At 37.7% G+C, this 27218-nt stretch overlaps 1 protein-coding gene across 9 annotated transcripts in view; it reads left to right on the top strand.

Moving 5' to 3' along the window:
- Window positions 1–27218, top strand: part of VPS13B (vacuolar protein sorting 13 homolog B) — an 806600-nt gene that overhangs the window by 481793 nt on the left and 297589 nt on the right. For all 9 annotated transcript variants that reach the window (XM_027561445.1, XM_027561448.1, XM_027561447.1 and 6 more), the window contains 2 exons: window positions 8325–8528; window positions 26036–26162. In XM_027561445.1, coding sequence (XP_027417246.1) covers window positions 8325–8528; window positions 26036–26162 — 331 coding nt within the window. The remainder of the gene's footprint in view (window positions 1–8324; window positions 8529–26035; window positions 26163–27218) is intronic.

The following is a 27218-nucleotide window of genomic DNA, read 5'->3' as shown; positions in this document are numbered from 1 at the left end:
ATATATTTTTTTTCCATTTATGGACTCTTAATTTTCCTGTGCACTTAAGTTTGAGGTATATTTCATTAAAAACGGAATAAAAGGGTGGTTTGTTAAAACCAATCTGAAGTTTTATCTTTTCATTTTCATTAAATCATTTATATTTACTCTGACAGTAGTTATTTTTGGATTTATTCTTATTATGAGATATTTGTCCAACTTTTTCTGCTGTTTTTCTTTTCTTACATTCTGATCTCTACCCCACTCATTTTAAAGTTACGCGTTCCATGTCTATTATTTTTGTTATTACTCTGGCTATTTTAGCAGGTGTGCTTAACAAAGTCTGAAGTTAAATATCTTTGTCTTTATCCCCCTCCCTCTCAAATGCAAGGAATTTAGAATACTTTACTTCAAATTAAAGCATCTGCCTGCCAATGCAGGAGATACAAGAGACACAGGTTTAATCCCTAGGTTGAGAGGATCCTCCTGAAGTAGAAAATGTCAGCCTGCTCCAGTTTTCTTGCCTAGAAAATTCTGTGGACAGAGGAGCCTGGCAGACTACAGTCCACGGGGTCACAAAGAGTGGGACACAGCTGAGCACAGCACACACATGCACACGTACCTCAAACTACCTGATCCCCTGGTTTATACACTATCATTGTCCAGAGTCTTATTTTTAGCTTGATTTTCCCTTATAATTTGGGCATTATTTAATATTTTAAAGATACTGTTTGTTTAGTTTTACCCATATATTTACCAGTTTCTTCCTTATTATTTCTGGGGCTTCCCTGGGCTGCTTCTTTTAAGGTTTGGCATTTTTCAACATTTATAGAAGAATGTTATCTCTGCAAGTAGTACCCCCATGAATGGGAATTCACTGTGTAATCTCCCTGTGTGCTGAGTCGTATCCAACTCTTTGCGACCCCATGGACTATAGCCTGCCAGGCTCCTCTGTCCATGGAATTTTCCAGGCAAGAATACTGGAGTGGATTGCCATTTCTTACCCCAGAGGATCTTCCCAACCCAGGGATCAAAACTGGGTCTCCCACACTGCAAACAGTCTTTACTGTCTGAGCCACCAGTGTGTTAGTTGCTCAGTCGCATCCAACTCTTTGAGACCCCCTAGGCTGTAGCCCACCAGGCTCCTCTGTCCATGGGATTCTCTAGGCAAGAATACTGGAGTGGATTGTCAGGTCCTTCTCCAAAAGGACATCTTGGTTGCTTCCAGTTTTGACAATTATGAATAAAACTGCTATAAACATTGATGTGCACCTGCACGTATAGACATGTTTTCAAGTCCTTTGCGTAGAAACCAAGGAGGACAATTATTGGGTCATATGGTGAGAAGTATATTTAGTTTTCTAAGAAACTGCCAAACTATCTTCCAAAGTGGCTATCCCATTTTGCATGCCTACCAGTAGTGTATGAGATTTCCAGTTGCTTCACGTCCTCACCAGCACCTGGTGGTGTCAGCCGACTGGATTTTGGCCATTCTAATAGGTGTGTAATGATATCTTTTTGTTTTAATTTGCTTCTTCCTGATGAAATAGGACATAGAGCATCTTTTCATTATGCTTATTTGCCATCTGTATATCTTCGTGAGCCTGCTCATACTTTGAAAACCATTTTTCTTCTTTATAAACAGTTATATTTCATGTCTACTAATCCAGTTCATGAAGTCTTTGAGTGTCTGTTTCTTCTGCCCAGTTAGTATCTCATTTCACTTGGAATAAATCTGTGAAAATTCTTTGAGTTGAGATTGAGTTCATCTTAAGAGAATTTGCTTTTATCTGTCATCTGGTGGCACTATCTACCCGGGACAAGCTTCTCCAAATTAAAATTGTTTCATGCCACATTAGCAATTCAGACCACAAGGTGCTGTCTTATGATGGCAAAGTCTTAGAGGGAATTTTTTTTTACCTCTTCACCTTGTGCTAATGCTAAGGTCAAGATGGGTAAGTTATAAGTTACCTTGTCTTTTTTAACATGGACCTTAGCAGGGCTTTTTTCCATTTTAAAAAATTTTTTAAGATGTAAATACTTACAGATTTCCACCAGTTGTAAATACATCTGCTGTGTCCCCTTTAACTATCTCCCTTCAGTGTAAACTTTTCCCCAGCTTCTTTACAGTATGATTGACAAATAAAATTGTAAGATATTCAAAGTGTACACTTTATGATTTGATATGTATACATTGTGAAAGGATTCCCTCATTGAGTTAGCATATCCATCACCTGGCATACTTACCCTTTTTTGTGTCTGTAGAACATTTAAGTACCACTCTCTTAGCAAATTCCAGTTTTACAATAGTGTTGTCCACTGTAGTCACCATGATGCGATACATTAGATCCTCAACCTTATTCATTTTATAACTGAAAATTTGTGCCCCTTTACCAACCTCTTCCTAATTCCCCAACCCCTTAGCCCATGGCAACCACTTTTCTGTTCTCTGTTTCTATGAATTTGACTTTTTAAAAATTTCCACATGTAAGTGATACTATTCAATATTTGTTTTTCTCTGGCTTATTTCACTCAGCATAATATAAATGTAGATAAAAACAGAAATTCACAAATGACGGGAATTTTTAAGGCTGAATAAAAATTCATTGTATATTCTGTTGACCCATCAACACTGTGTCATGGATCCACTCATACACTCTTCAATAGTAAATAACTGTGAATGTAGAGCCACTGATAAGGAAGAACTGTGGCTATAGAATAGAGAGTTGGTGCCACTAAACCCCAAATTGTTCAAGGGTCAACTGCATATGCTATATTTTCTTGATATGTTTATTCATTCATTGAGGGACAGTCAGGTTGTTTCCATTCAGGATATGGAAGAGGCTTTTGAGCAATGCTGCCATGAATGTGGAAGTACAGATATCTCCTTGAGATTTTTTTATTTCTTTTGGATATATACCCAGAAATGAGATTGCTGGGTCATATGCTGATTCTGCGTTTAATTTCTTGAGGAACCTCTGTTCTGTTTTACATAGGGGTTGTTTGAGTTTACATTCCAAACAACAGTGTACAAGGGTTTCCTTTTTTCCATATCCTTCCCACATTTATTATACCTTGTCTTATTGCTAATGGATATCCTAAAAGGTATGAGGTGAAAATCTCATTATGGTTTGTATTTGCATTTTTCCTGTGACTAGTGAGGACCTTTTCATGTACCTTTTAGCCATTTACATCTCTTTGGAAAAATATTTGTTCAGATCCTTTGCCAATTTTTTAATTGGGCATTTTTGTTTTCTTTTTTCCTCTCTATGGAGTTATATGAATTCCTCTTATATTTTGGATATAACCTCTTATCAGACATTTAATTTGGAAATATTTTCATTCTGTAGGTTGCCTTTTCGTTTTGTTGATAGTTTTCTTTGCTGAGTAGATTTTTAGTTTCGTGTAATAACACTTGTTTATTTTTGCTTTTGTTATCTTTGTTTTTCTTGTCAAATCCAAAAAATCATTGCCAAGACCAATGTCATAGAGCATACACCCCTTTTACTTCTAGGAGTTTTATGGTTTTAGATCTTGCATGACTTCTTGTGTAACTATAGTAATAGTGCGTGCATGCTCAGTTGTGTCCAACTCTTTGTAACCCCATGAATTGTCCATGGAATTCTCCAGGCAAGAATACTGGCTTGTGTTGCCATTTCCTACTCTAGCGGATCTTCCTGACCCAGGGTTCAAACCCATATCTTCTGCATTGACAGATGGGTTCTTTACCACTGCGTGCCACCTAGAAAACATTGTATATAGTACAATATCAAAACCAGGATATTGAATCAGTACAATCCACAGTTGTATTCAGATTTCACCCGCTTTTTTTTTTTTTTTCCTGTTTTTTGTTTGTTTCTTCTTTGGATTTTTGGCCATAACAGACAGCATATGGGTTGTTATCCCCAGCCAGGAGTCAAACCCATGCTCCCTGTATTGGGAGCTCAGAGTCTTAATCACTGGACCACCAGGGAATTCCCTCACCAGTTGTATTCTTAACCATTTGTGTCTATATGTCTATATGTGTGACTATAGTTTTGTGCTGTTTTATCACATATGTACATTCATGTAACCACCATCACAAGACTCAGAACTGTTCTGTCACAGGTCATCCTAGGACAGCTATTTTTAAATCACCCTTTCAAGACCTTCATAACCCCAGCTTTCTATGCAGTCTCCTATTAAGTAGATTGATCCATCTCCTTAGGTGGGCCTTGAGCTTTTTCACTTCCTATGCACTTAGCAGAAAATCACTGTAGGATTCAGCAGAAATCCTAAGAGGAAAAGCTGGCTTTGGCAGGTGCTCATTTTTTAGTGTTCCTTTTCTCACATTTTTTGCACTTTGCACCTTCTCTTCTCTGGCCAGCTCTGAAATGTATTTTAAAAGATGCTTTAAATTGTCTTCAAGCGTTTTAGTTATTGCATTCAAAAGATTCACTCAGATTTTCTAATATGCCATATTTTGGATATAGGTAAGCATGGAATCTGTCTTTATAGTTTTCATTAATAGTTCTTTCATAATTAGAAAAGTTGACTTTGTTATCTCTTGGTGCCTGTGCATCTGTGATTAGCTGGTGGTTATTCATTATTCATTCAGAACCATGTAAGATAATGTACTCCAGGAATGGTCATTAAATTTATAATGGAACCTCTTTTTGAATGGTTTGGGCTTTCCTGGTGGCTCAGATGGTAAGAATCCGCCTGCAATGCAGGAGACCCTGGTTCGAATCCTCGGTTGGGAAGATCCCCTGGAGAAGGGATTAGACTACCCACTCAAGTATTCATGGGCTTCCCTGGTGGCTCAGACAGTAAAGAATCTGCCTGGAATGCAGGAGACCTGGATTCAATCCCTCGGTTTGGAAGATCCCCCGGAGGAGTGCATGGCAACCCACTCCAATATTTTTGCCTAGAGAATCCCCATGGACAAAGGAACCTGTCGGGCTACAGTCCATGCAATCACAGAGTCAGACATGGCTGAGCACATGAATGGTTTAATTTTCAGTCATACATTTTATTTATTTCTATAATACTTTTAACATTGACATAATTAAAACAGAGAAGTTAAATAATTTCTCCAAGCTCATGGTCATTGGAAAATTTGAGACCAGAGTTCATATGAGTCATTTGCTTATCCTATTTTCTACAACTCACATTTAAGTGGTTTTGCAATTAACTTTTAAGTTAGATTTATATACCCAAATATTGTACATTTCTCTGAAATTTCAAATCAGGTTAAAATGACATATATTTTAATCTTAAAGGAAAACAAAAAAGAAAAAAATGTAAAATCTCAAATCCTGATTCTTAAAATTTTGAAATTGGCATGTTAAAAGTATTAAGCTATTGCTCAATATACAGTCCATTTTTGTGTTGAGAAGGAGAACCTGTGGAAAGTCATGTTTTCCACAGATAGATGGTAAGAAGAAAATAGCTTGATTTAAGGTCAAGGCTAAATATGGGACATTTTAAGCATAGGTGAAAACTTCAGTATTTTTCTGATTTTATCTTATGATTTTGCAGTTTCTCCATGTGCCAAGAGAAATAGGCTGATGTTAATGCTGGGCTAGGTTGCTTTGGTTATCTTTTAATATAGCACTAATTTTATTTCCAAGCATACCTTTTCTTTCTAAAAAGGGATTCTTAAAAATATTTTGGTTTTCTTTAAAAGTAGGCTTAGGGAATTTATTGTAAAATGTAGAAAGTATGGGGTCTTCCCTGATGGCTCAGTGGTAAAGAATCTGCCTGCCAATGCAGGAGACATGAGTTTGATCCCTGGGTCTGAAAGATCCCCTGGAAAAGGAAATGGCAACCCATTCCAGTTATCCTTGCCTAGAAAATTCCATGGACAGAGGAGCCTGGCGAGCTACAGTCTGTGGGGTCAGAAAAGAGTCAGACACAACTGAGCAACTAAGCAACAACAGAAAGCACTGGCTAGTTTGAGTAAATGTAATTTTTATATGGGAATAATAATCTAGGGAAATAAGTTAGGCTACCAAGTGCCAAAGACATTTGCTCTATGTCAGAGTCTGTGTGGCTGTAGAGCAGAAGTTTACTGTGTGTAAAGACTGGGTGTTCTTGTTGCTGTAGACAGACACTGTTTCCAGTTGAGGTTTGCAAAGATTTGTTTCAGTTCAAATCAGTGACTTGAAACAACATTTACTAATCAATTGATAAGAGATGTAGTTTCTAACTTCAAGAAATTTATGCTATTTTGAGGAAGACTGACAGGTGATTGTGATGTTCTTGTACTTCTAAGTTTAGAAAGACCCTAAGAGCACAGATTTAGGGAAAAGGGAGTTTGAAGAAAGGGTGGTCAGGAAAGGCTTCTTAGAAAGTGAAGTCTGAGGGACTAACTTGGTGGTCCCGTGGTTAAGAATCCACCTGCCACTGTAAGGGACACGAGTTCGATCTTGGTCCAAGAAGATCCCACATGCTGTGGGGCAGCCAAGCCCATGAGCCACAGCTACTTAAGCCCATGTGCTCTAGAGCCCTTGTTCTGCAACAGGAGAAGCCACACAATGATTGAGAAGCACATGTACCACAACTAAGGAGATGCTTCAGATCTCTGCAGCTAGAGAAAGCCAGCGCGCAGCAACGAAGACCCCAAAATAGATAAATACAATTTTTAAAATAGTGAAGTTTGAGATGGATCTTCAGAATTCACAGAATTACACCAGTATTCAAATGAAGAACATTCTGCCAAAATAGGGGTGCTCACAAGGTTACTCCCCCCACAACCTGCACCTGCATTCACTCTTTTTCTTTACCTTCATTAAGGCAAAATGAAAATGGTCACGACCCATTTTATGGGTTCATGTAAAACTTTAGGCCTCCTTTCTTTGCATGCTCTTTCCTAGATAGAACTTTTCTAAGTTAGAAAAAAGAAGATGAAAATTAGAATCAGCACTCACCTTAGGATAATACTGAGACTCCATCCATCTGTGTTTCTCTTCCTCACACTATGACTTCTTGACCAACACCTGTTTCCTTATTGTAACACCATGTTATATTAATATTTCCCTACCTGAGCTATCTGATTGTTCATTTGCAGTCCTCTCCCTCCTCTTCTCTTCATTTGAATTCATTAGTCTCAGCCGTCCTGTTGCCTGGCCTGATGCATGCCATCTCCATTCCTATGTGTCTGGGGACACCTGCCATCTTGAGTCTCAGTAGTTGTCCACCTTCCATCAGTATTTGACCAACTTCTGGACATGGTCTGACCCTCACTGTGGACTTAGCCAAGATATAGTCTTGATCACATTCATACTGTCTCTCTCTAATTTTCACACTAAGACTCAGGTGATTTCTTCCCTCTCCCTCCACTAATTTGTTTCATTAGTGTTCAATTGATATAACTAATTGTATTTTTTTCTGATCTCTACAGTTGTGTCTATATTTGTAACAACTGTTTTTATCCTCTATGTAATTTCAATTTTTATTGATTGAAACTTTCTTGGAGGAAAAATGTTACCTTCGTTTTGGTTACTCATTTTAAAGAATTTATGAACCAACATAACCAAAAAATTCCCAACTCTCACAAACTTAAACTTATCTGGCTTGCAAATCCCAAATCCTGTTCTTCTTATCCTATCACACTGCCTTGCTATTTCATTCTAAAACCTTCATGAAAAAATTTAACCATTTACTTTCTCTAATCTAGCTTTAAGCTGCTGATAATTTTATTCATTTGCTTAGCCTTGGGTCCAATAAGATGAAAATTCCAACTCTATATCGGCCAGTAATCCTTACTGTATTTCTACATCAGTAAGCAATGAAGTTTTGTCAATAATTTAGTCTATGTGGTAGTGGGTTATATAAAGGACTAAAGGCAAAGGGTAGGGGAATTAAGTAAATTCACAAAGCTTCAACACTTTTCCTAACAAGACATCAAAGTACTGAGGAAAAAAAGTAGATGTTTAACATTGGAAAGAAGACAGGGTTTTGAAGCAAAACCTGGATTTAACTTGCAGTTTTGGCCACATACTAACTCAGTTAACTTTGGCTAAGTCTTTCAACAACTCTGTATTATTTTCTCTTTAGTAAAAAAGGAGGTAGTACAACCTCACAACAGCTCAAGGATTTAAATCATATATGTAAAAGTATTTATTTAGAAAAATAACAGTGCTGAGAATAATGTAAGAACTTATAAAGTAGATACACTAAGTACTAACTCTTTGATACATTTTAAAATCATTAGTATGTGGTAAGTTTATAATACCTGCTTCATAGATTTCATTAACTTAATAATCCAAAGTGGGGAAAAATGGTAATAGCAAGATGTTCGTGAGCAAAATAAGCATAGAATACTTAATTTATCTGATTACTTTTCTTCACTGCCTTTACAGAAGAGCCTTGAATTTAGGAATTCTTCGAGACCCTGGGTCAGAGATTGAAGACCGACAATACCAAATAGATCTGCAGTCGATCAATATTGGTACTGCTCAGTGGGATCAACTGAAACCAGAAAAGGAAAATGGCACAGGAGGAGTGCTAACAGAGACTGAAAGAAATTCACAGAATCCAGCCCTTGAGTGGAATATGGCCAGCAGGTAGGAAATGCTTGAGAAACTTTTTCCACATTCTAATATTTCATTGCCAGAAGAACAGTTAATACGCTCTTTAGCATGCCAAACCTAAGTGTTTCGGTATTGTTTCTGCATTTCATAAAATATATTTTGTAACTATAGCTGATGCTGTTGCTTGGACTCCTGTGAGTCCTACCACTGTTGCTGCTGCTGCTAAGTCGCTTCAGTCGTGTCTGACTCTGTGCGACCCCATAGACGGCAGCTCACCAGGCTCCCCTGTCCCTGGGATTCTCTAGGCAAGAATACTGGAGTGGGTTGCCATTACCTTCTCCTGTTACATTGCAGTTATTACAAATTTATGGTCAGTGTCAGAATTTTTTTTAAGCTTGTTATTTGATGAAAAATTCCACTTCAGACTAAGGATTAATTCACATTTCCCTTAAAATCCATTATATTATATTCCAAGTCAAAAAAATATTAACTCTATCCTTATCAGATTCTTGTGATTATTGGCTTTGTAGATCTTCTATAAAAAAATGTTTATTCAAGTCTTTTGCCCATTTTTAAATTGAGAGGTCCTTTTGTGATGGTTTATAGGAGTTCTTTTTTTATTTCATTTTTTGAATTTTAAAAATTTTTATTGAAGTATAATTGAATCACAGTTGTGTTAATTTCTGGTGTACAACAGAGTGATTCAATTACACATGTACATACATATTCTTTTTCATATTCTTTTCCATTAGGATTTATTGCAAGATATTGAATTTAGTTCTCTGTGCTATACAGTAGAACCTTGTTTGTTTTAAATGTAGTAGCTTGTATCTGCTAATCCTACTTGATCCTTCCCCTTCCCCATTTCCCCTTTGGTAACTGTAAGTTTGTTTTCTTTGTATATGAGTCAATTTCTGTTTAGTAAATAAGTTAATTTGTACATATTTTTAGATTCCACATGTAAGTGATATATGGTATTTGTCTTAGTCCAAGTTACCTCATGAAGCAGGGCAAAGACTAATAGAGTTTTGCCAAGAAAATGCACTGGTCATAACAAACACCCTCTTCCAACAACACAAGAGAAGACTCTATACATGGACATCACCAGATGGTCAACACCGAAATCAGATTGTTTATATTCTTTGCAGCCAAAGATGGAGAAGCTCTATACAGTCAGCAAAAACAAGACCAGGAGCTGACTATGGCTCAGACCATGAACTCCTTATTGCCAAATTCAGACTTAAATTGAAGAAAGTAGGGAAAAACCACTAGACCATTCAGGTATGACCTAAATCAAATCCCTTATGATTTTACAGTGGAGGTGACATATAGATATAAGGGCCTAGATCTGATAGATAGAGTGCCTGATGAACTATGGAATGAGGTTTGTCACATTGTACAGGAGACAGGGATCAAGACCATCCCCATAGAAAAGAAATGCAAAAAAGCAAAATGGCTGTCTGGGGAGGCCTTACAAATAGCTGTGAAAAGAAGAGAAGCGAAAAGCAAAGGAGAAAAGGAAAGATATAAACATCTGAATGCAGAGTTCCAAAGAATAGCAAGAAGAGATAAGAAAGCCTTCTTCAGCGATCAATGCAAAGAAATAGAGGAAAACAACAGACTGGGAAAGACTAGGGATCTCTTCAAGAAAATCAGAGATACCAAAGGAACATTTCATGCAAAGATGAGCTTGATAAAGGACAGAAATGGTATGGACCTAACAGAAGCAGAAGATATTAAGAAGAGATGGCAAGAATACACAGAAGAACTGTACAAAAAAGATCTTCATGACCCAGATAATCACGATGGTGTGATCACTGACCTAGAGTCAGACATCCTGGAATGTGAAGTCAAGTGGGCCTTAGGAAGCATCACTACGAACAAAGCTAGTGGAGGTGATGGAATTCCAGTTGAGCTATTCCAAATCCTGAAAGATGACACTGTGAAAGTGCTGCACTCAATATGCCAGCAAATTTGGAAAACTCAGCAGTGGCCCCAGGACTGGAAAAGGTCAGTTTTCATTCCAATCCCAAAGAAAGGCAATGCCAAAGAATGCTCAAAGTACCGCACAATTGCACTCATCTCACACGCTAGTAAAGTCATGCTCAAAATTCTCCAAGCCAGGCTTCAGCAATATGTGAACCGTGAACTTCCAGATGTTCAAGCTGGTTTTAGAAAAGGCAGAGGAACCAGAGATCAAATTGCCAACATCCGCTGGATCGTAGAAAAAGCAAGAGAGTTCCAGAAAAACATCTATTTCTGCTTTATTGACTATGCCAAAGCCATTGACTGTGTGGATCACAATAAACTGTGGAAAATTCTGAAAGAGATGGGAATACCAGACCACCTGATCTGCCTCTTGAGAAATTTGTATGCAGGTCAGGAAGCAACAGTTAGAACTGGACATGGAACAACATACTGGTTCCAAATAGGAAAAGGAGTTCGTCAAGGCTGTATATTGTCACCCTGCTTATTTAACTTCTATGCAGAGTACATCATGAGAAACGCTGGACTGGAAGAAACACAAGCTGGAATCAAGATTGCCGGGAGAAATATCAATAACCTCAGATATGCAGATGACATCACCCTTATGGCAGAAAGTGAAGAGGAACTCAAAAACCTCTTGATGAAAGTGAAAGAGGAGAGTGAAAAAGTTGGCTTAAAGCTCAACATTCAGAAAACGAAGATCATGGCATCCGGTCCCACCACTTCATGTTAAATAGATGGGGAAACAGTGGAAACAGTGTCAGACTTTATTTTTCTGGGCTCCAAAATCACTACAGATGGTGACTGCAGCCATGAAATTAAAAGACACTTACTCCTTGGAAGGAAAGTTATGACCAACCTAGATAGCATACTCAAAAGCAGAGACATTACTTTGCCAACAAAGGTTCATCTAGTCAAGGCTATGGTTTTTCCTGTGGTCATGTATGGATGTGAGAGTTGGACTGTGAAGAAGGCTGAGCGCCGAAGAATTGATACTTTTGAACTGTGGTGTTGGAGAAGACTGTTGAGAGTCCCTTGGACTGCAAGGAGATCCAACCAGTCCATTGTGAAGGAGATCAGCCCTGGGATTTCTTTGGAAGGAATGATGCTAAAGCTGAAAGTCCAGTACTTTGGCCACCTCATGTGAAGAGTTGACTCATTGGAAAAGACTCTGATGCTGGGAGGGATTGGGGGCAAGAGGAGAAGGGGATGGCAGAGGATGAGATGGCTGGATGGTATCACTGACTCGATGGACGTGAGTCTCAGTGAACTCTGGGAGTTGGTGATGGACAGGGAGGCCTGGTGTGCTGCGATTCATGGGGTCGCAAAGAGTCGGACACAGCTGAGCAACTGATCTGATCTGATCTGATCTGACGTTACCTCACTTAGTATGGCAATCTCTAGGTCCATCCATGTTGCAGCAAATGGCATTATTTCATTTTTTAATGGCTAGGTGATTTTCCATTGTATGTATGTACGACATCTTCTTTATCCATCGATCTGGTCAATGGACATTTAGTTTGCTTCATGATTGTATTGTAACTAGTGCTGCTGTGAACATGGGGTGGGGGGCGGGTGCATGTGTCTTCCTGAATTAGTTTTGTCCAGATACAGGCCTAGGAGTGGGATTGCTGAATCATATGGCAACTGTTTTGTTAGTTTTTTAAGGAACCTCCATACTGTTTTACATAGTGGCTGTACCAGTTTACATTCCCACCAACTATATAGCAAGGTTCCCTTTTCTCAACACCTACTTCAGCATTTATTAAGTGTAGACTTTTTTGAGGGCAGAGGAGAGGTGCCAGTTATTTTATTCTTTTCATATAGAACAAACTTACAAGAATTTATACAATTTAGAAGTAGATTCCAATTGTACCGTTACTCCTAGTACAACATATAACTAATAGGACAACCAATCAATTTCACTTTTCTTTTGAAAGTTGTACCCACAGAACATGGCAATAATTTGTAAGTCTTAGAGTCTTGTGAGGGGCTTTGTTCAAATCATACTTTCAAGTATAGATTTACTTTATTAATAATAGATGAGTTAGCAATAGATGTAAGTTTTCATACAAGTTTTCCTGTGCCGCAAGAAAATAAGAAGATTGTTGTGAAAAGTCTTAAGATTTTATCAAATGAGATTCTCTGTACTAAATTTAGGATGCAAAACCTCATTTCTCTCTAAACAGATGTGGGAAAAAAGAAATATATTCTTTGCTTCTTTTTTGTATAGACTTTTTAATGATTCCCATTGTGACAAGTGTGAAGTGGTACCTCATTGTAGTTTTGATTTGCAGTTCTCTAATAGTTAGCAGTGTTGAATGTCTTTTCGTGTGCCTGTTGTCCATCTGTATGTCTTATTTGGAGAAATGTCTATTTAGGTCTTCTGCCCAGTATTTGACTAGGTTGTTTGTTCTGTTAATTTGTTGTTTGAGCTGTTTGTGTTATTTTTTAAATTAAGCCCTTGTTGGTTACATTGTTTGTAAATATTTTCTCCCAGTCTTTAGGTTGTCTTTTCATTTTGTTTATGCTTTCCTTTACTTTCATTGAGTCCTTTATTTTTGCCTTTATTTCTGTTGCCTTGGGAGATTGATCTACGAAAATATTGAAACATTAGTACAATCTGTGTCAGAGAATGTTTTGCCTGTGTTTGCTTCTAGGAGTTCTGTTGTGTCATGTTTTATATTTAAGTCTCTAAGACATTTTGAGTTTATTTTTGTGTAGGGACTTACATGCGTCTGTCCAACTTTTACAACACCTCTTGCTGAAGAGACTTTCTTTTCTCCGTAGTGTATTCTTGCCTCCTTTGTCAAAGATTAATTGGCCATAGATGTGTGGGTTTATTTCTGTGCTTTCTCTTCTGTTCTGCTGATGTGTATATCTGGTTTTAGTGCCAGCGCCACACTGGTTTGATTACTGTAGCTTTGTAGTATTGTCTGAAGTTTGGGAGGGTTTTCTTTTCCCTCAATATCAGTTTAACAGTGCTGGGACTTAGCGTATAAATCTTTCACCTCCTTGGTGAGGTTTATTTCTAAGTTTTTTAATGCAGTCTTAGATTGTTTCTGCTTTCCCTCTCTGATATATCATTGTGACCATTCAGAAATGCATCCAATTTTTATATGTTATTTTGTATATTTCTACCTTGCTGAATTTATCCGTGCTATCTGTTTTTGTGTAGTTTTTACAGTTTTCTCTCTATATAGTATTATGTCATCTGTGTATAATGACGGTTTTACCTCTTCCCTTCCAATTTGGCTAACTTTTATTTCTTTTTCTTCTCTGATTGCTGTGGCTAGGACTTCCAATACTATGTTAAATACAAGGGGTTGCAGTGGGCATCCTTCTCTTGTTCCAGATTTTACTGGGAAGATTTTCAGCTTTTCACCATTGAGCATTATGTTGGTTTAACCCTATTATGTGGGTTTGTCACAAATAGCTTTTATTATGTTGAAATATGTTCCCTCTGTACCCACTTTGGTAAGCGTTTTTATCATGAGTGGGTGTTAGATTTTGTCAAATATTGTTTCTGAATCTATTAAGATGATCATGTGGTTTTCATCTTTTCTTTATTTGCTTATATTGATTGACTTGCATATGATGAACTATCCTTGTGACCCTGGGATGAATCCAACCTAATCATGGTGTAGGATCTTTTTTATATGTTGTCGCATTCAGTTTGCTAATGTTTTGTTGAGGATTTTTGCATCTATATTCATCAAAGATACTTGCTTGTAATTTTCTTTTTTGGTAGTGTCTTTTTCTGGATTTTGTATCAGGGTAATGTTGGCTTGACAGAATGACTTTAGAAGTGTTTCCTCCTCTTCAGTCTTTTGGAAAAACTTGAGGATTAGCATACGTTCTTCTTTGTACATGGTAGAATTTCTCAGTGAAAACATCTGGTCCTGGACTTTGGTTTGCAAGGATGTTTTTTATTACTAGTATTATTACAGATTCTGTTTCATTTCTATTGATCAGTCTGTTCCAATTATCTATTTCTTATGTGATTCAGGTTTGGTGGGCTGTGTGTATCTACAGACCTGTTGCATTTCTCCTAGGTTGTCCAACTTACTGGCTTCTAAATTGTTCATAGTATGCTCTTAGGGTTTTTTGTATTTCTGTGGTATAGGTTATTATCTCTCCTCTTTCATTTCTTACTTTGTTTATTTGGGTCTTCTCTTCTTGATGAGTCTGGCCAGGACTCTGTTAATTTTTTTTATGCTTTCAAAGAACCAGCTTTTGGTTTCATTCATATTTTTTTTTCTGTTTTTTAAAATCTCCATTATATTTATTTCCTCCCTGATATTTATTATTTCCACCCTTGTGCTGACTTTAGCTTTTGTTTGTCCTTTTTTAAATTGTTTTAGGTGATAGGTTAGGATATTTATTTGAGATGTACTTGTTTTTGAAGAAGGCACACATGAGCTTTCCTTTTAGAACTGTTTTTGCTGCATCCCATAGATTTTGATGGGCCTCCCAGGTGGCATTATTGGTAAAGAACCTGCCTGCCAATGCAGGAGGCAGAAGAGATGTGGGTTTGATCCTTGGGTTGGGAAGATCCCTTGTAGGAGGGTATGGCACTCCACTCCAGTATTCTTGCCTGAGAATCCCATGGACAGAGGAGCCTGGCTTGCTATGGTTCATAGGGTTGCACAGAGTTGGACACAACTGAAGCAACTTAGCAAGCAAGAAAGCATAGATTTTGAATGGTTGTTTTTTCAATGTCATTTGTCTCAAGGTATTTTTAAAAATTTCCTTTTTCTTTTCATCATTGACCATTAGTTTTTTAGTGGTGTGTTGTTTAGTCTCCTTGTTGTCATTTCTTTCTTGTTTCTCTTTCCCTCGTTGATTTCTAGTTTCACACCCATGTGGACAGAAAAGATACTTGAAATAGTTTTCTGTGCCCTATAATTTGTGTCCTACTAAGTGATCCATCCTACAGAATGTTTCATGTGCACTTGAAAATAATGCATATTCTGAGGTTTTTTGGATGTAATTTCCTGAAAATATCACTTAAGTTTATCTGTTCTGTTTCGTCATTTATAACCTCTGTTGCCTTATTGATTTTTGTGTCTGGAAGATCTGTCCATTAATGTCAGTGAGATATTAAATTCTCCTATTACTGTATTCTTAATTTCTTTTTTATGTCTATTAATACTTGTTTTATGTATTTAGGTGCTCCTTTATTGGGTGTGTGTATGTTACAAGTATGTATCTACTTCTTGTATCGATTCTTTTATCATTGTGTGCTGTCCTTTTTTATCTTTCTCTATGGCCTTTGTTTTATTTTTTTATTTTTAGCAAATATTTGCATAGTATTTACATTGTATTTATTTTTTTTGTTTGTTTTGTTTTTTGTTTTGTTTTTTTAATTTTATTTTATTTTTAAAGTCTGTTTGGTCTGATATGAGTATAGCTACCCTTGCTTTCTTGTGATTTCCACTTTCATGAACCTTCTTCTTCTATCTCAGCACTGTCAGCACTCTGTGTGTGTCTTTCACCTTTAATTGGGTCTCTCTTAGGTGGCATGTCGCAGGCTCTTGTTTCATTATCCAGTCTGGCACTCTGTGTCTTTTGATTGAAGCATTTAGTCCATTGACATTTGAGGTAATTATTAATAGATATATATTTATGGCATGTTTAACCTTGTTTTCTAGCTGATTTTATATTTCTTCTTTGTTCCTTTCTTTTTGTTTTTCCTTTTGCAGTTTGATGATTTTCTTTTGAACTATACTTACGTTCTCTTCCTTTTGGTTTTTGTGAATCAATTGTATGTTTTTGATTTATGATTTCCCAGTTTTTCAGATATGTTAAACTATTGCTGTAATTTTATAGTATATAGTTTGCTTTAGACTGATACTCATAGACTCAAACACATTCTGAAAAAAAATCTACATTTTTCTACTCACTTCTCCCACATTTTATGACTTTGGTATCATCTTTTACATCTTCATGTTTACCCTTTTGCTGTTCATTGTAGTTGTCACTTGCTCAAGTTTGTTTTGTTTTGTTTTTCAAATCTGTGTATTGGCTTATTTAAGTGATTTACTTTCTAATTGTAATTCTCTCTGTCCTATAGATTATTGTTTCTTTTGCATTTAGAGAAAACCTTTCAATATTTCTTTTAGGATAGGTTTAATATTGATCTAGTCTTTTAGCTTTTGCCTGTCTGAGAAATTCTTTCTCCTTCTATTCTAAATGATAATTTTGCTGGGTGAAGTATTCTTGGTTGTAAGTTCCTTCCTTTCAGAAGTTTGAATACATCTTATGACTCCCTCCCAGCCTGCAACATTTCTGTAGGAAATTAGCTGATAGTCTTATGGAGGTTCCCTTGGAACTAACTCTTCTTTTTTCTCTTATTGCATTTAGAATTCTCTGTATAACTTCTGCCATTTTAAATATGATATGTCATGGTGTGGATCTGTTCAGGTTCCCTTATTTGGGACCCTCTGTGCTTCCTTTACATGAATATCTGTTTACTTCCCCAGGTTTGGGAATTTTTCACCGATAATTTTTTCAAATACATGCTTGATCCCCTTCTCTCCCTTCTCTTTTTGGAACCCCTATTATACTTGAACTGGCATTTTTTCTTGCCTTGTTGTTCTGTCTGCATTTCTGATTGAGTGATTTGCATTATTCTGTCTCTTCTAGATAACTTAATCATTTTTCTGTGTCATTTAGTTTGCTATTCATTGCTCGTAGATTGGGTTTGATCCCCAGCCTCTAGAGTGCTATTAATCCCCTTGGGTGTAGTGCAGGCATTGCAGTCTCAAAGCCACCAATGGAGTAAATCCCCTGAAATAATGCAGCCCCTGGGAATCAGCATGGGAAAATCCCATGGACGGAGGAGCCTGGTGGGCTGCAGTCCATGGGGTCTCTGAGGGTCGGATACGACTGAGCGACTTCACTTTCACTTTTCACTTTCATGCATTGGAGAGGGTAATGGCAGCCCACTCCAGTGTTCTTGCCTGGAGAATCCCAGGGATGGGGGAGCCTGGTGGGCTGCCGTCTATGGGGTTGCACAGAGCCAGATACGACTGAAGTGACTTAGGTTGACTTAGCTTAGCTTAGCTTAGCAATGACAGACGTAGAATGTTGCACCTTCGACCACACTCCAGCCCCTCAGGCTGTGTCTGTCCAGCTAACCCCAGTCTTTTCTCCGGTCTGTCTTCTGAAGCTACAGTTTTAGCACCCTAGTCCCCACACACACCAGCCAGCACACATCTGAGGCTTAGGAGCGGAACAAGGTAGCCACGACCAGCTGTGCTGGTCTCTTTCTGTTGTAGCTGTGGCATTCTGGCTGCTACACTGTCTCCTCTAAGCCTCTCAGGCTGCCTTTCTGTCCTAGCTGATTCCTAGGCAATGCAGGAGGTTCTCATGGTGATCAGAAATTTCCTCTTCCACAGCTCCCTTCCAGGAATGCAGGTCCTGTCCTGATTCCTTTATTTTTCCTTTGTGCTTCCTGGTTACATAGTGATGTTTCTTGCAGCTTTGCTTTTATGAGATCTTTTGCCAGCATTCAGTAGGTATTCTGTGATAGTTGTTTCACATGTAGAAGTATTGTTGATGTATTTGTGAGAAGAGGTGAGCTCTACATCCTTCTGTTCTGCCTTCTTGATCTGAGCCAGATCATGAAGATTTATGCCTATAGTATACTAGGAGTTTTATGGGTTTAATGCTTATAATTCGGTTATTCAGTTATTTTAATGCTTTTTTTTTAATAGAGTATAGAGTAGAGTTATTCATTTGCATATTGGATATCCAGTTGTTCCGGCACCATTTGTTGAGGAGATTGTTCTTTCCCCAGTGAATGGTCTTTGCACCTTTGTCAGAAATTAAAGACTATTTTAATATCAAGTATACACCATGGAATATCTTTTACACTAAAGATACAAAGTAAAATAACATGATATGTGCCCATCCCTTACAGAGCTCATCTCCCAATCAAAAAGACAGACTGGTTAATTAAATATTCAAGTACAGTGTGGAAACCATTCTGATAGACATAAATAAAGGATACTTAGGATTAAACTAAGGCACATAAAAATTTAGATAAACACATTTCATGCACATAAGACATCTTAGGCAGATAGATGTGACATAACACATAAATACAACGATAAATTACTCTAAAATTGATGTAGGTACAAATAGAAAATTAAAAGAAAGAAACTCTATGTGTGGGTTTTCAGGGAAGGTTTCACTATGTTTATGATGAATTTTTTTCCACAAAGCATGAATGACAGGAGAAGGAAGGGAGCAGTTTGAGCTAAGAAAGATACTCCAGTTTAAAAACCTGCCCTGTTTTTCTCACTTCTAAATACCAATCACAGAGTATCATGCTTGGCACATAATAGGAAGTTAGTGAAGATTTGAATGAACTGAGAAATTGAATTACAAGATGATTAACTAGAGCTAGCAAATCAGGTGACTGAATGTGAGTGTTTCTGAGAGATACTCATTCAAATAAAGACAAGATATATCTGATATTGTTTAGTTCTGCTGATTAATCTTGACAAATATAATACAGAGCTTTAATGTCATTACATTTTTTGTTTTTCAATAAGTATTACCAGTAGAATTCAAAAGATACACAGTAAAGACTAATTTACTCCCCCGACCCATTATTAAATGACAGTCTTTATAATGCATTATTCCACCTGACTCGGAATTCCTCCTGACATGTTACTCACATTTTGTTTTTAATCATAATGTGTTTCTGTGTGTATGATCAGGAGAAAGAAGCAGGGAAGTTAAGCATAAAGAATCATCAGATTTTAAAATTTGTAGATATTTTGCTCTTAAAACCTTAATTTTTTAGCTGACAGAATATATCAGGGTTCAATCAGGTCAGAACAATAACTGTAAGTGTTATAACAGAGGGGATTTATTTTAGGAATAATAACTTATCCATTTGTAGAAGAAGCTGGGTATCCTGGATAACAAATTTGTTGCACTCCAGGAAGCCTGGGAAGCCAGCTTTGTCTAGTGGCTACAGGGACCACTGAAGGCTGGTAGACAGGGCTGTGGGAGGCTGTTACTCGTGCTTCTGGAGTTCAGCCTGCAGTTGCTATTGCCCAGCAGAGCCAGAAGGCAGGAAAACATCTTGAAGGTGGAAAGAGTGAGGGCAGGCTGAAATCTGTTGGCACTTCTGCATCACGTTTTCTCTACTATTTAAAACAGTGTAACTTTCAGAGAATATTGTCCATTATCTATTTCTCTTCCACATTCCAACTCTCATGCAAACTTCTTTCTAAACTCTGAACTATTCTTAGCACACTATAGAACAAAAGCACTACAGAAAACTAAGTTTGAGGAGATTCTTCACTTGTCCAATGTCATTTAAAATACAGCTAAGTGTGGAACCCTGGTTTGCTTCCTCTTAGCCAACTACTTTTCTTGTACTCAATTCTCTGACCCCTTACACTTATGCTAAAGTTCATTGTTATTAAATGGCTTTTTTTTCTTTTTCTTTTAGCAACCATTGTTACTACATCTGAGCTTATTTTATAATCTGAGAAAAAGAAGTGCTAAGAACTAAAATATCCCATACTGATGTGCAGGTTACACATTAAAATCACCAGTGCTGTTGTACATGATGATTAGAACTTTGAGGGTGTCTGGAGTCGGGGTGCAGTCAGGGTAGGGGGATGGTATAGAAAGTTTATCTTATAATTTCCTGAAAATGTCAGTAAGCCTAAATCCTCCAAGTGAGTCTGATTTTCTTGTTTATAATACTTAAAGATATAATTTGAACAGACTTGAAAGCTGCAATTAAAAAAAATAAATCGTTTATACCAAGTACTTTTATTTGGCCCTCTCACTGTCTGTGTTTTATTTCCTTGAGTAATTTATCTTTCTGACTTTATTGTGAGGAAATAGAACACATTTATTTGTTTGAGTATTTTGATAAACATATATCAAATTACATGTATTGCCCTTTGGACTATTTCCCCCACACATTGGATTTTTAAAAAATTCTTAGCAGGCTGAATTTGAATTTGACACATTCTTAAACTCAGTTCTATGATTCACAAGATTAGTAGCATTGACTGTGTGGAAGTATAGCTTTGTGTTGATGTTAAAGTACCTGAAGCATAAATACTTGGCTTAATTCTGAGAGATCATGACTGTTCTGTCTGTATTTTGATCTCTTACATTTTTATTTTTTAAAAGTGATTACCCACATGTTCATAGGAGTCTTTGCCTATTTTGATTTATGATTGATCAAACAGATTTTTTCCAAAATTGTTCCTGAGAAATTATAAACAGGAATGTGGAAGGAAAGCATTTTCTTTGATTTTGCTCTTCACCTTGAAAACCATCACTTATGTCTTTATTTGTGAGGATATCAAGCTAATGCCTAAGCAAATTTATAGGCTAGAAGTTAGTCTGATTCCCATAGTTTATAGGTTAATGCCTGGGATCACCTAAACCTTCTTGATTTGTGTGATTTTATAATAATCCTGTAACTTTTTCATGACTTTATGTGAGAGAATGTTTTCTCCTGCTGCTTAAAGTACCTGGGAACTGAGTGTGAAGGGAAAAGGGATCCTGGTGCAGCAGGAAGAAGCAGCTGGTTTGTATTTCCCAACAGCCAGCAGATATTTCCTACCTGAAGATATCCTTGGCAACTTGAAAAGGTGGCACAGAGATTAAAGGACATAGATCTGTCTTGTTCAGCCTGACTCTTCTGTAGTCACTGGTATCAACTTGCCCTGGAGGTCCAGTTGTGGAACCTTTATTCCAACTGAGTGGCCTTAGCCCAGTCCCTGAAACTCATCTCCTCATAGGTGATTTGGGGCTAATAATGGAGAAGGTGATGGCACCCCACTCCAGTCCTCTTGCCTGGAAAACTGGACGGCGGAGCCTGGTAGGCTGCAGTCCATGGGATCGCTAAGAGTCGGACACAACTGAGCGACTTCCCTTTCACTTTTCACTTTAACACATTGGAGAAGGAAATGGCGACCCACTCCAGTATTCCTGCCTGGAGAATCCCAGGGACGGGGGAGCCTGGTGGGCTTCCGACTATGGGGTTGCACAGAGTCAGACACGACTGAAGCGACTTAGCAGCAGCAGCAGCAGCAGCAGCAGCATGGTTCTTACTTCACGTACAGGGTTGCTGTAAAGAATTCAGTATCTACGTCACAAAAGACATTTCACAAACTGTAAAGGCCGTCATAGGGTTTCCCACGTGGCACAGTGGTAAAGAATCCATCTGCCAGTACAGGAGATAGAAGAGATGTGGGTTTGATTCCTGGATCAGGAAGATCCCCTAGAGTAGGAAATGGAAACCCACTCCAGTATTTTTGCCTGGAAAATTCCATGGACAGAGGAGCCTAGCAGGTTGCAGTCCATGGGGTTGCCAAGAGTTGGACACAACTGAGCAACTGAACACACACACAAGCATAGTTACTACCAGGCAATAGGTACTCAAAAAGTCAGAAAATATTTAAGTTGAATATAATCATCATAGTAATATACCATATAATTTTATTTTAATTGCATTAGAAATTCAACAGAAAATGTTACTCTGGAAGGAAAAAAAAAACACCACACACACTAAAATGGACTTCAATTCTTAACCGCTGCTGCTGCTGCTAAGTCACTTCAGTCGTGTCCGACTCTGTGCGACCCCAGAGACAGCAGCCCACCAGGCTCCCCCGTCCCTGGGATTCTCCAGGCAAGACACTGGAGTGGGTTGCCATTTCCTTCTCCAATGCATAAAAGTGAAAAGTGAAAGTGAAGTCGCTCAGTTGTGTCGGACTCTTAGCGACCCCATGAACTGCAGCCTACCAGGCTCCTCTGTCCATGGGATTCTCCAGGCAAGAGTACTGGAGTGGGTTCCCATTGCCTTCTCCAGCAACTCTTAACTAGTCAAATGATTTATCCTTGTGACTCTCTAAAAATGAGAGGAATCTGTATAAATAGGTACAGTGAATCAAATTATAATGAATAATTTCTCCAAAAGTATGTTATATATATTTATTGTTTATAAAAATGTGTGTGAATAGTACTGTTTTTCATATTCAGGAATATCTACTGAAATAGATTATCTCTGTTGATTGCCACAAGTCTTAAGTATTTTCTGGTCTGTCTATCTTTGGTAGTATTTCTAGTTTACTAATTTGTAAAGTTATATCTAAAATTCTATTTATCCATCTATTATATATTTAATTTTAGTAACTATATTTTTATTTCTGAATGTTCTATTTGGTTGTTTTTCAAATCTGCTTTGCCTTCTTTTATGGGATTAATACTTTGGTTTTTTTCCCTCATGTGGTTCATTCCATCCTATATGTCATTAATGATTTTAAAGAAATTTATTATATTGTCGACATGTGGAAATTCCCTTATCAGAAGTTCTTGATCATGAATTTGATAATGGGATTGAATTCTATTCTTGCTAATAAAAAAATGATTTTGAAGTATATATGAAATCTGTATTTAGGAGTTTATCTTCAGTGGTCTTTGTTCCTTAGAATCCTTTTTGTCAGTTTGAAAGCATGTTTTCCAAAGAGACTTGTATCTATTTCTGACTGATGCCCTGGGGTTATCAAAGGTCTGATGCCACTTTTATATAAATAACTTAATATTGGTATTCCTGGACCAACACACATAATATAAATTACAGCTTCCAAACACACATGGGATATTTCCCATTATTTTTCATTTTCTAATTATTTTTATTTTTAAGTTGAAAAGAGAAAGATCTCTGTTTTTTCAATAAGTTCTCTTTCCAAAACAGGCAGACTTCCTTGTTCTTTTCTATTTCTGATTGGAAGTTGTTTTTCTGGCCTTTTAGGGGCCCCAGATCTAAGTTGACCTCTCATCTCAAAATCCTTGCCTGTCAGGGATGTAAGGATTAGCCTGTGGTCTCCATATGACCATTAAAAATCTATTTCTGAGGTGCGGGTTGTTGGGGGGTGGATCTATTCCCTTGGCTTACTGAGAGTAGCTAAGACCCTAAAGTCATTAATGATGTCAGTTAATACTTTGAGTTTTACTTCCCTCTTGTTATTTTAAACCCTAGACTATTGTCTAGTAAAGTATTAGCATAATATAATTCTTGTTGCAGTTATTTCTGCAGCGTGTATTTTTTTCCTTCTTTTGAATTTATCCTTGAAAATATTTGAATCTATAAAAAAAGTTTTATGATTTAAAAAATATGTATCCTTAACTCAGATATTTACCAGAGATAATACAAAAGAAAAGTTAGCACTCTATATACCAGTAAAGTTCTAGTTTTATGACCATTGACTTATTAAACTTTTTTTAAACTTTCTAACGTCATAGGTCTTTCATATGTTGTGTTACTGATTTAATTCACACAATGGGAAATAATTAGAATATGAAGAAGCACTCCCCCATCAGTGCTTCAGTTAAAGTTTGCTTTCATTTGGTTCCCTGCCACCTTTTCCATTTTAAGGTATTTTTAATATATCATATATTTTAGCATTCCCCTATGAGAGCACATCCGATGTTACATGTTTCTCACATTGGTCATTTTATGGAATTTGAGCTATTAAGCTATAATTGTGGTGTCTCTTAGGATCTCAACTCTTCCTCTGTATTCAGATTTTAATACTTCTTCCTGCTACCCTCTATTCACCAGATCTCTTAATTCTTTAAAATTGACTTTCTTGAAATCCAGTACTTATGTGTCACAGAACCAGATAATCTGATTTGCTTTTTTGGCAAAGAGCAAATAAAGCTCTGCCCATTGCCCAGTTCAACAAAAGATGCAAGTACTCTCTAGACTACTCTGGTAGAAAAAGATGTAGACAGACTTGAGTTTTATCTGTGCTTTTTCATGAGATAACTTATGCCAATTCTCTGATCTCACCTTGATTATTTTATAATAATAGAGACTAATAGCAGAGAAGGCAGTGGCACCCCACTCCAGTACTTTTGGCCTGGAAAATCCCATGGACGGAGGAGCCTGGTAGGCTGCAGTCCATGGGGTGGCTTGCTAGGAGTTGGACACGACAGAGCGACTTCCCTTTCACTTTTCACTTTCATGCATTGGAGGAGGAAATGGCAACCCACTCCAGTGTTCTTGCCTGGAGAATCCCAGGGACGGCGGAGCCTGGTGGGCTGCCATCTATGGGGTCTCACAGAGTCAGACACGACTGAAGCACCTTAGCAGCAGCAGCAGCAGCAGAGACTAATAGGGGCATACTTATAAAGAATATAAAATTAATGGTTCCAGTAACTTTTGAGGTGTGACTTGCTAGTAAAACATGGAACTGTTTTATCTCATAAAATGATAACTAAGAATATGAATAAATAACTTGAAAAAACTGCAATAAACTTGAAAATCTGTACTAGCACAAGTTTTGATTTCTCAATAATATTTAAAATTATTAGCAATTAGCAATTTTTAATGTAGTATAGAAATAGTGTGCTAGATAACTGTTCAAAAGATAAGAATGTATAAAGAAAAATTAAAATAGAGGTCAAATGCTGCTCTGTATAAATTTGCCCTGCAGACCTATAACTGTGGAACCTTTGTTCCAATAGGTGATGTGGAGCTAATAGTGGTCCTTACTTCATGTACAGGATTGCTGTGGCGAAGAATTCAGGACCAAAGTCACAAAAAGCATTTCACAAACTGTAAAGGCATTCATAGGGCTTCCCAGGTGGTGCAGTGAGAAAGAACCTGCCTGCCAGTGCAGGAGACACAGGAGGTGTGTTTGATCCCTGAGTCAGGAAGATCCTCTAAAGTAGGAAATGGCAACCCACTCCAGTGTTCTTGTCTGGAAAATTCCATGAACAGAGGAGCCTGGTGAGCTGCAGTCTGTGGGGTTGCAAAGAGTTGGACACATCTGAGCACACACAGACACACACAGAAAGCTATAATCTATGAACTCAGATGGTTCTTAGAGTTTAAAAAAGAAAAGTCAAAGGTTAAATGAACATGCTTGTGAAACTAAAGAAACTGAAAAGGAGGCAGCTGTCAAATAGAATGCCAGAAATATTAAAACTAGGAAATTAAAAATGATCACAAAAGAATAAGAGTATTTTTTTAACAAAAGAGATACTAAACTATTTGTAGAAACCAAAGGAATTAAAAGTAGAAAAAGCAATTTATTGAAAGATCCTAGAATACTACTGGGTTTCCTGCCTACCAGTGCAGGAGATGTAAGAGACACAGGTTCGGTCCCTGCGTCGGGAAGATCTCCTGGAGGAGGGCATGGCACCCACTCCAGTATGCTTGCCTGCATAGTCCCATGGACAGAGAGCCTGGCAGGCTACAGTCCATAGGGTTGCAAAGAGCTGGACACAACTGAAGTGACTTAGTATGCACATGCGCAGGATAGTACTAATGGAAATTGACTGATTACATCTGAATTTTTTGATTACTTTTTTTTTCCTTTTATGCCTCTGAAGTTAGGAATTGACTTTACAAAACTATGACTATAAAATACACAAATAGACACACTCAACATAATGAAATTTTGGCATACATGTTTGTAGTACAGAAACTTGTACAAATTTAATGAAAATTATCCTTAAAAATGAAATGGCTAATTATTTTTTACTTTATCTTTTAGCATACGGCGGCATCAAGAAAGAAGAGCAATTTTGACTCCCATTTTAACAGATTTTTCTGTACGAATAACTGGAGCACCTGCCATCATTTTCACCAAAATAATTTCTCCGGAAAATGTGCACACTGAGGTTAGAACTTAATTTAGGTTTTTTTTCAGTCTGAATATTGGAGCATCTTTTCTTTGTGTGTTTAGAGTTTTCATAGTTTCCATGCACAGGATATCAGATTAGCTTATTATTAATGTTATTATTTTATCTAATAATTATTGAGCACTTTTTGTACTGTTTAGGGCTTCCCTGATAACTCAGTTGATAAAGAATCCATCTACAATGCAGGAGACCCCAATTAGATTCCTGGGTCGGGAAGATCCCCTGGAGAAGGGATAGGCTATCCACACCAGTATTCTTGGACTTCTCTTATGGCTCAGCTGGTAAAGAATCAGCCTGCAATGCAGGAGACCTGGGTTCATTCCCTGGGTTGGGAAGATCCCCTGGAGATGGGAAAGGCTACCCACTCCAGTATCCTGGCCTAGAGAATTCCATGGACTGTATAGTCCATGGGATCAAAAAGAGTCAGACACGACTGAGCGACTTTCATTTTATAGTACTGTTTATGTATTGCTTTCATGTAATATTTGGGCTTCCCTGTTGGCTTAGACGGTAAGGAGTCTGCCTACAATGCTGGAGACCAGGGTCCTATCCCTGAGTCAGGAAGATCCCCTGGAGAAGGAAGTGGCTACCCACTCCAGTATTCCTGCCTGGAGAATTCCATGGATAGAGGAGCCTGGAGGCCTATAGTCCAGGTGTCGCAAAGAGTCTGGACATGACTGAGCAACTTTAACTGTTATTTTCTTTTTTCATGTAATAACTCATTTATTAGAAATCCTATTAGCATCTCTTGGAGAAGGCAATGGCACCCCACTCCAGTACTCTTGCCTGGAAAATCCCATGAATGGGGGAGCCTGGTAGGCTGCAGTCCATGGGGTCGCTAAGAGTCGGACACGACTGAGCGACTTCACTTTCACTTTTCACTTTCATGCATTGGAGAAGGAAATGGCAGCCCACACCAGTGTTCTTGCCTGGAGAATCCCAGGGACGGGGAAGCCTGGTGGGCTGCCGTCTATGGGGTCGCACAGAGTCGGACACGACTGAAGTGACTTAGCAGCAGCAGCATTAGCATCTCTT

Source organism: Bos indicus x Bos taurus, chromosome 14, assembly GCF_003369695.1.
Source record: "Bos indicus x Bos taurus breed Angus x Brahman F1 hybrid chromosome 14, Bos_hybrid_MaternalHap_v2.0, whole genome shotgun sequence".
NCBI classification, from domain to species: domain Eukaryota; kingdom Metazoa; phylum Chordata; class Mammalia; order Artiodactyla; family Bovidae; genus Bos; species Bos indicus x Bos taurus.
Note: the sequence above shows the minus strand (reverse complement) of the source record. Positions and strands in the feature narration are given on the sequence as shown.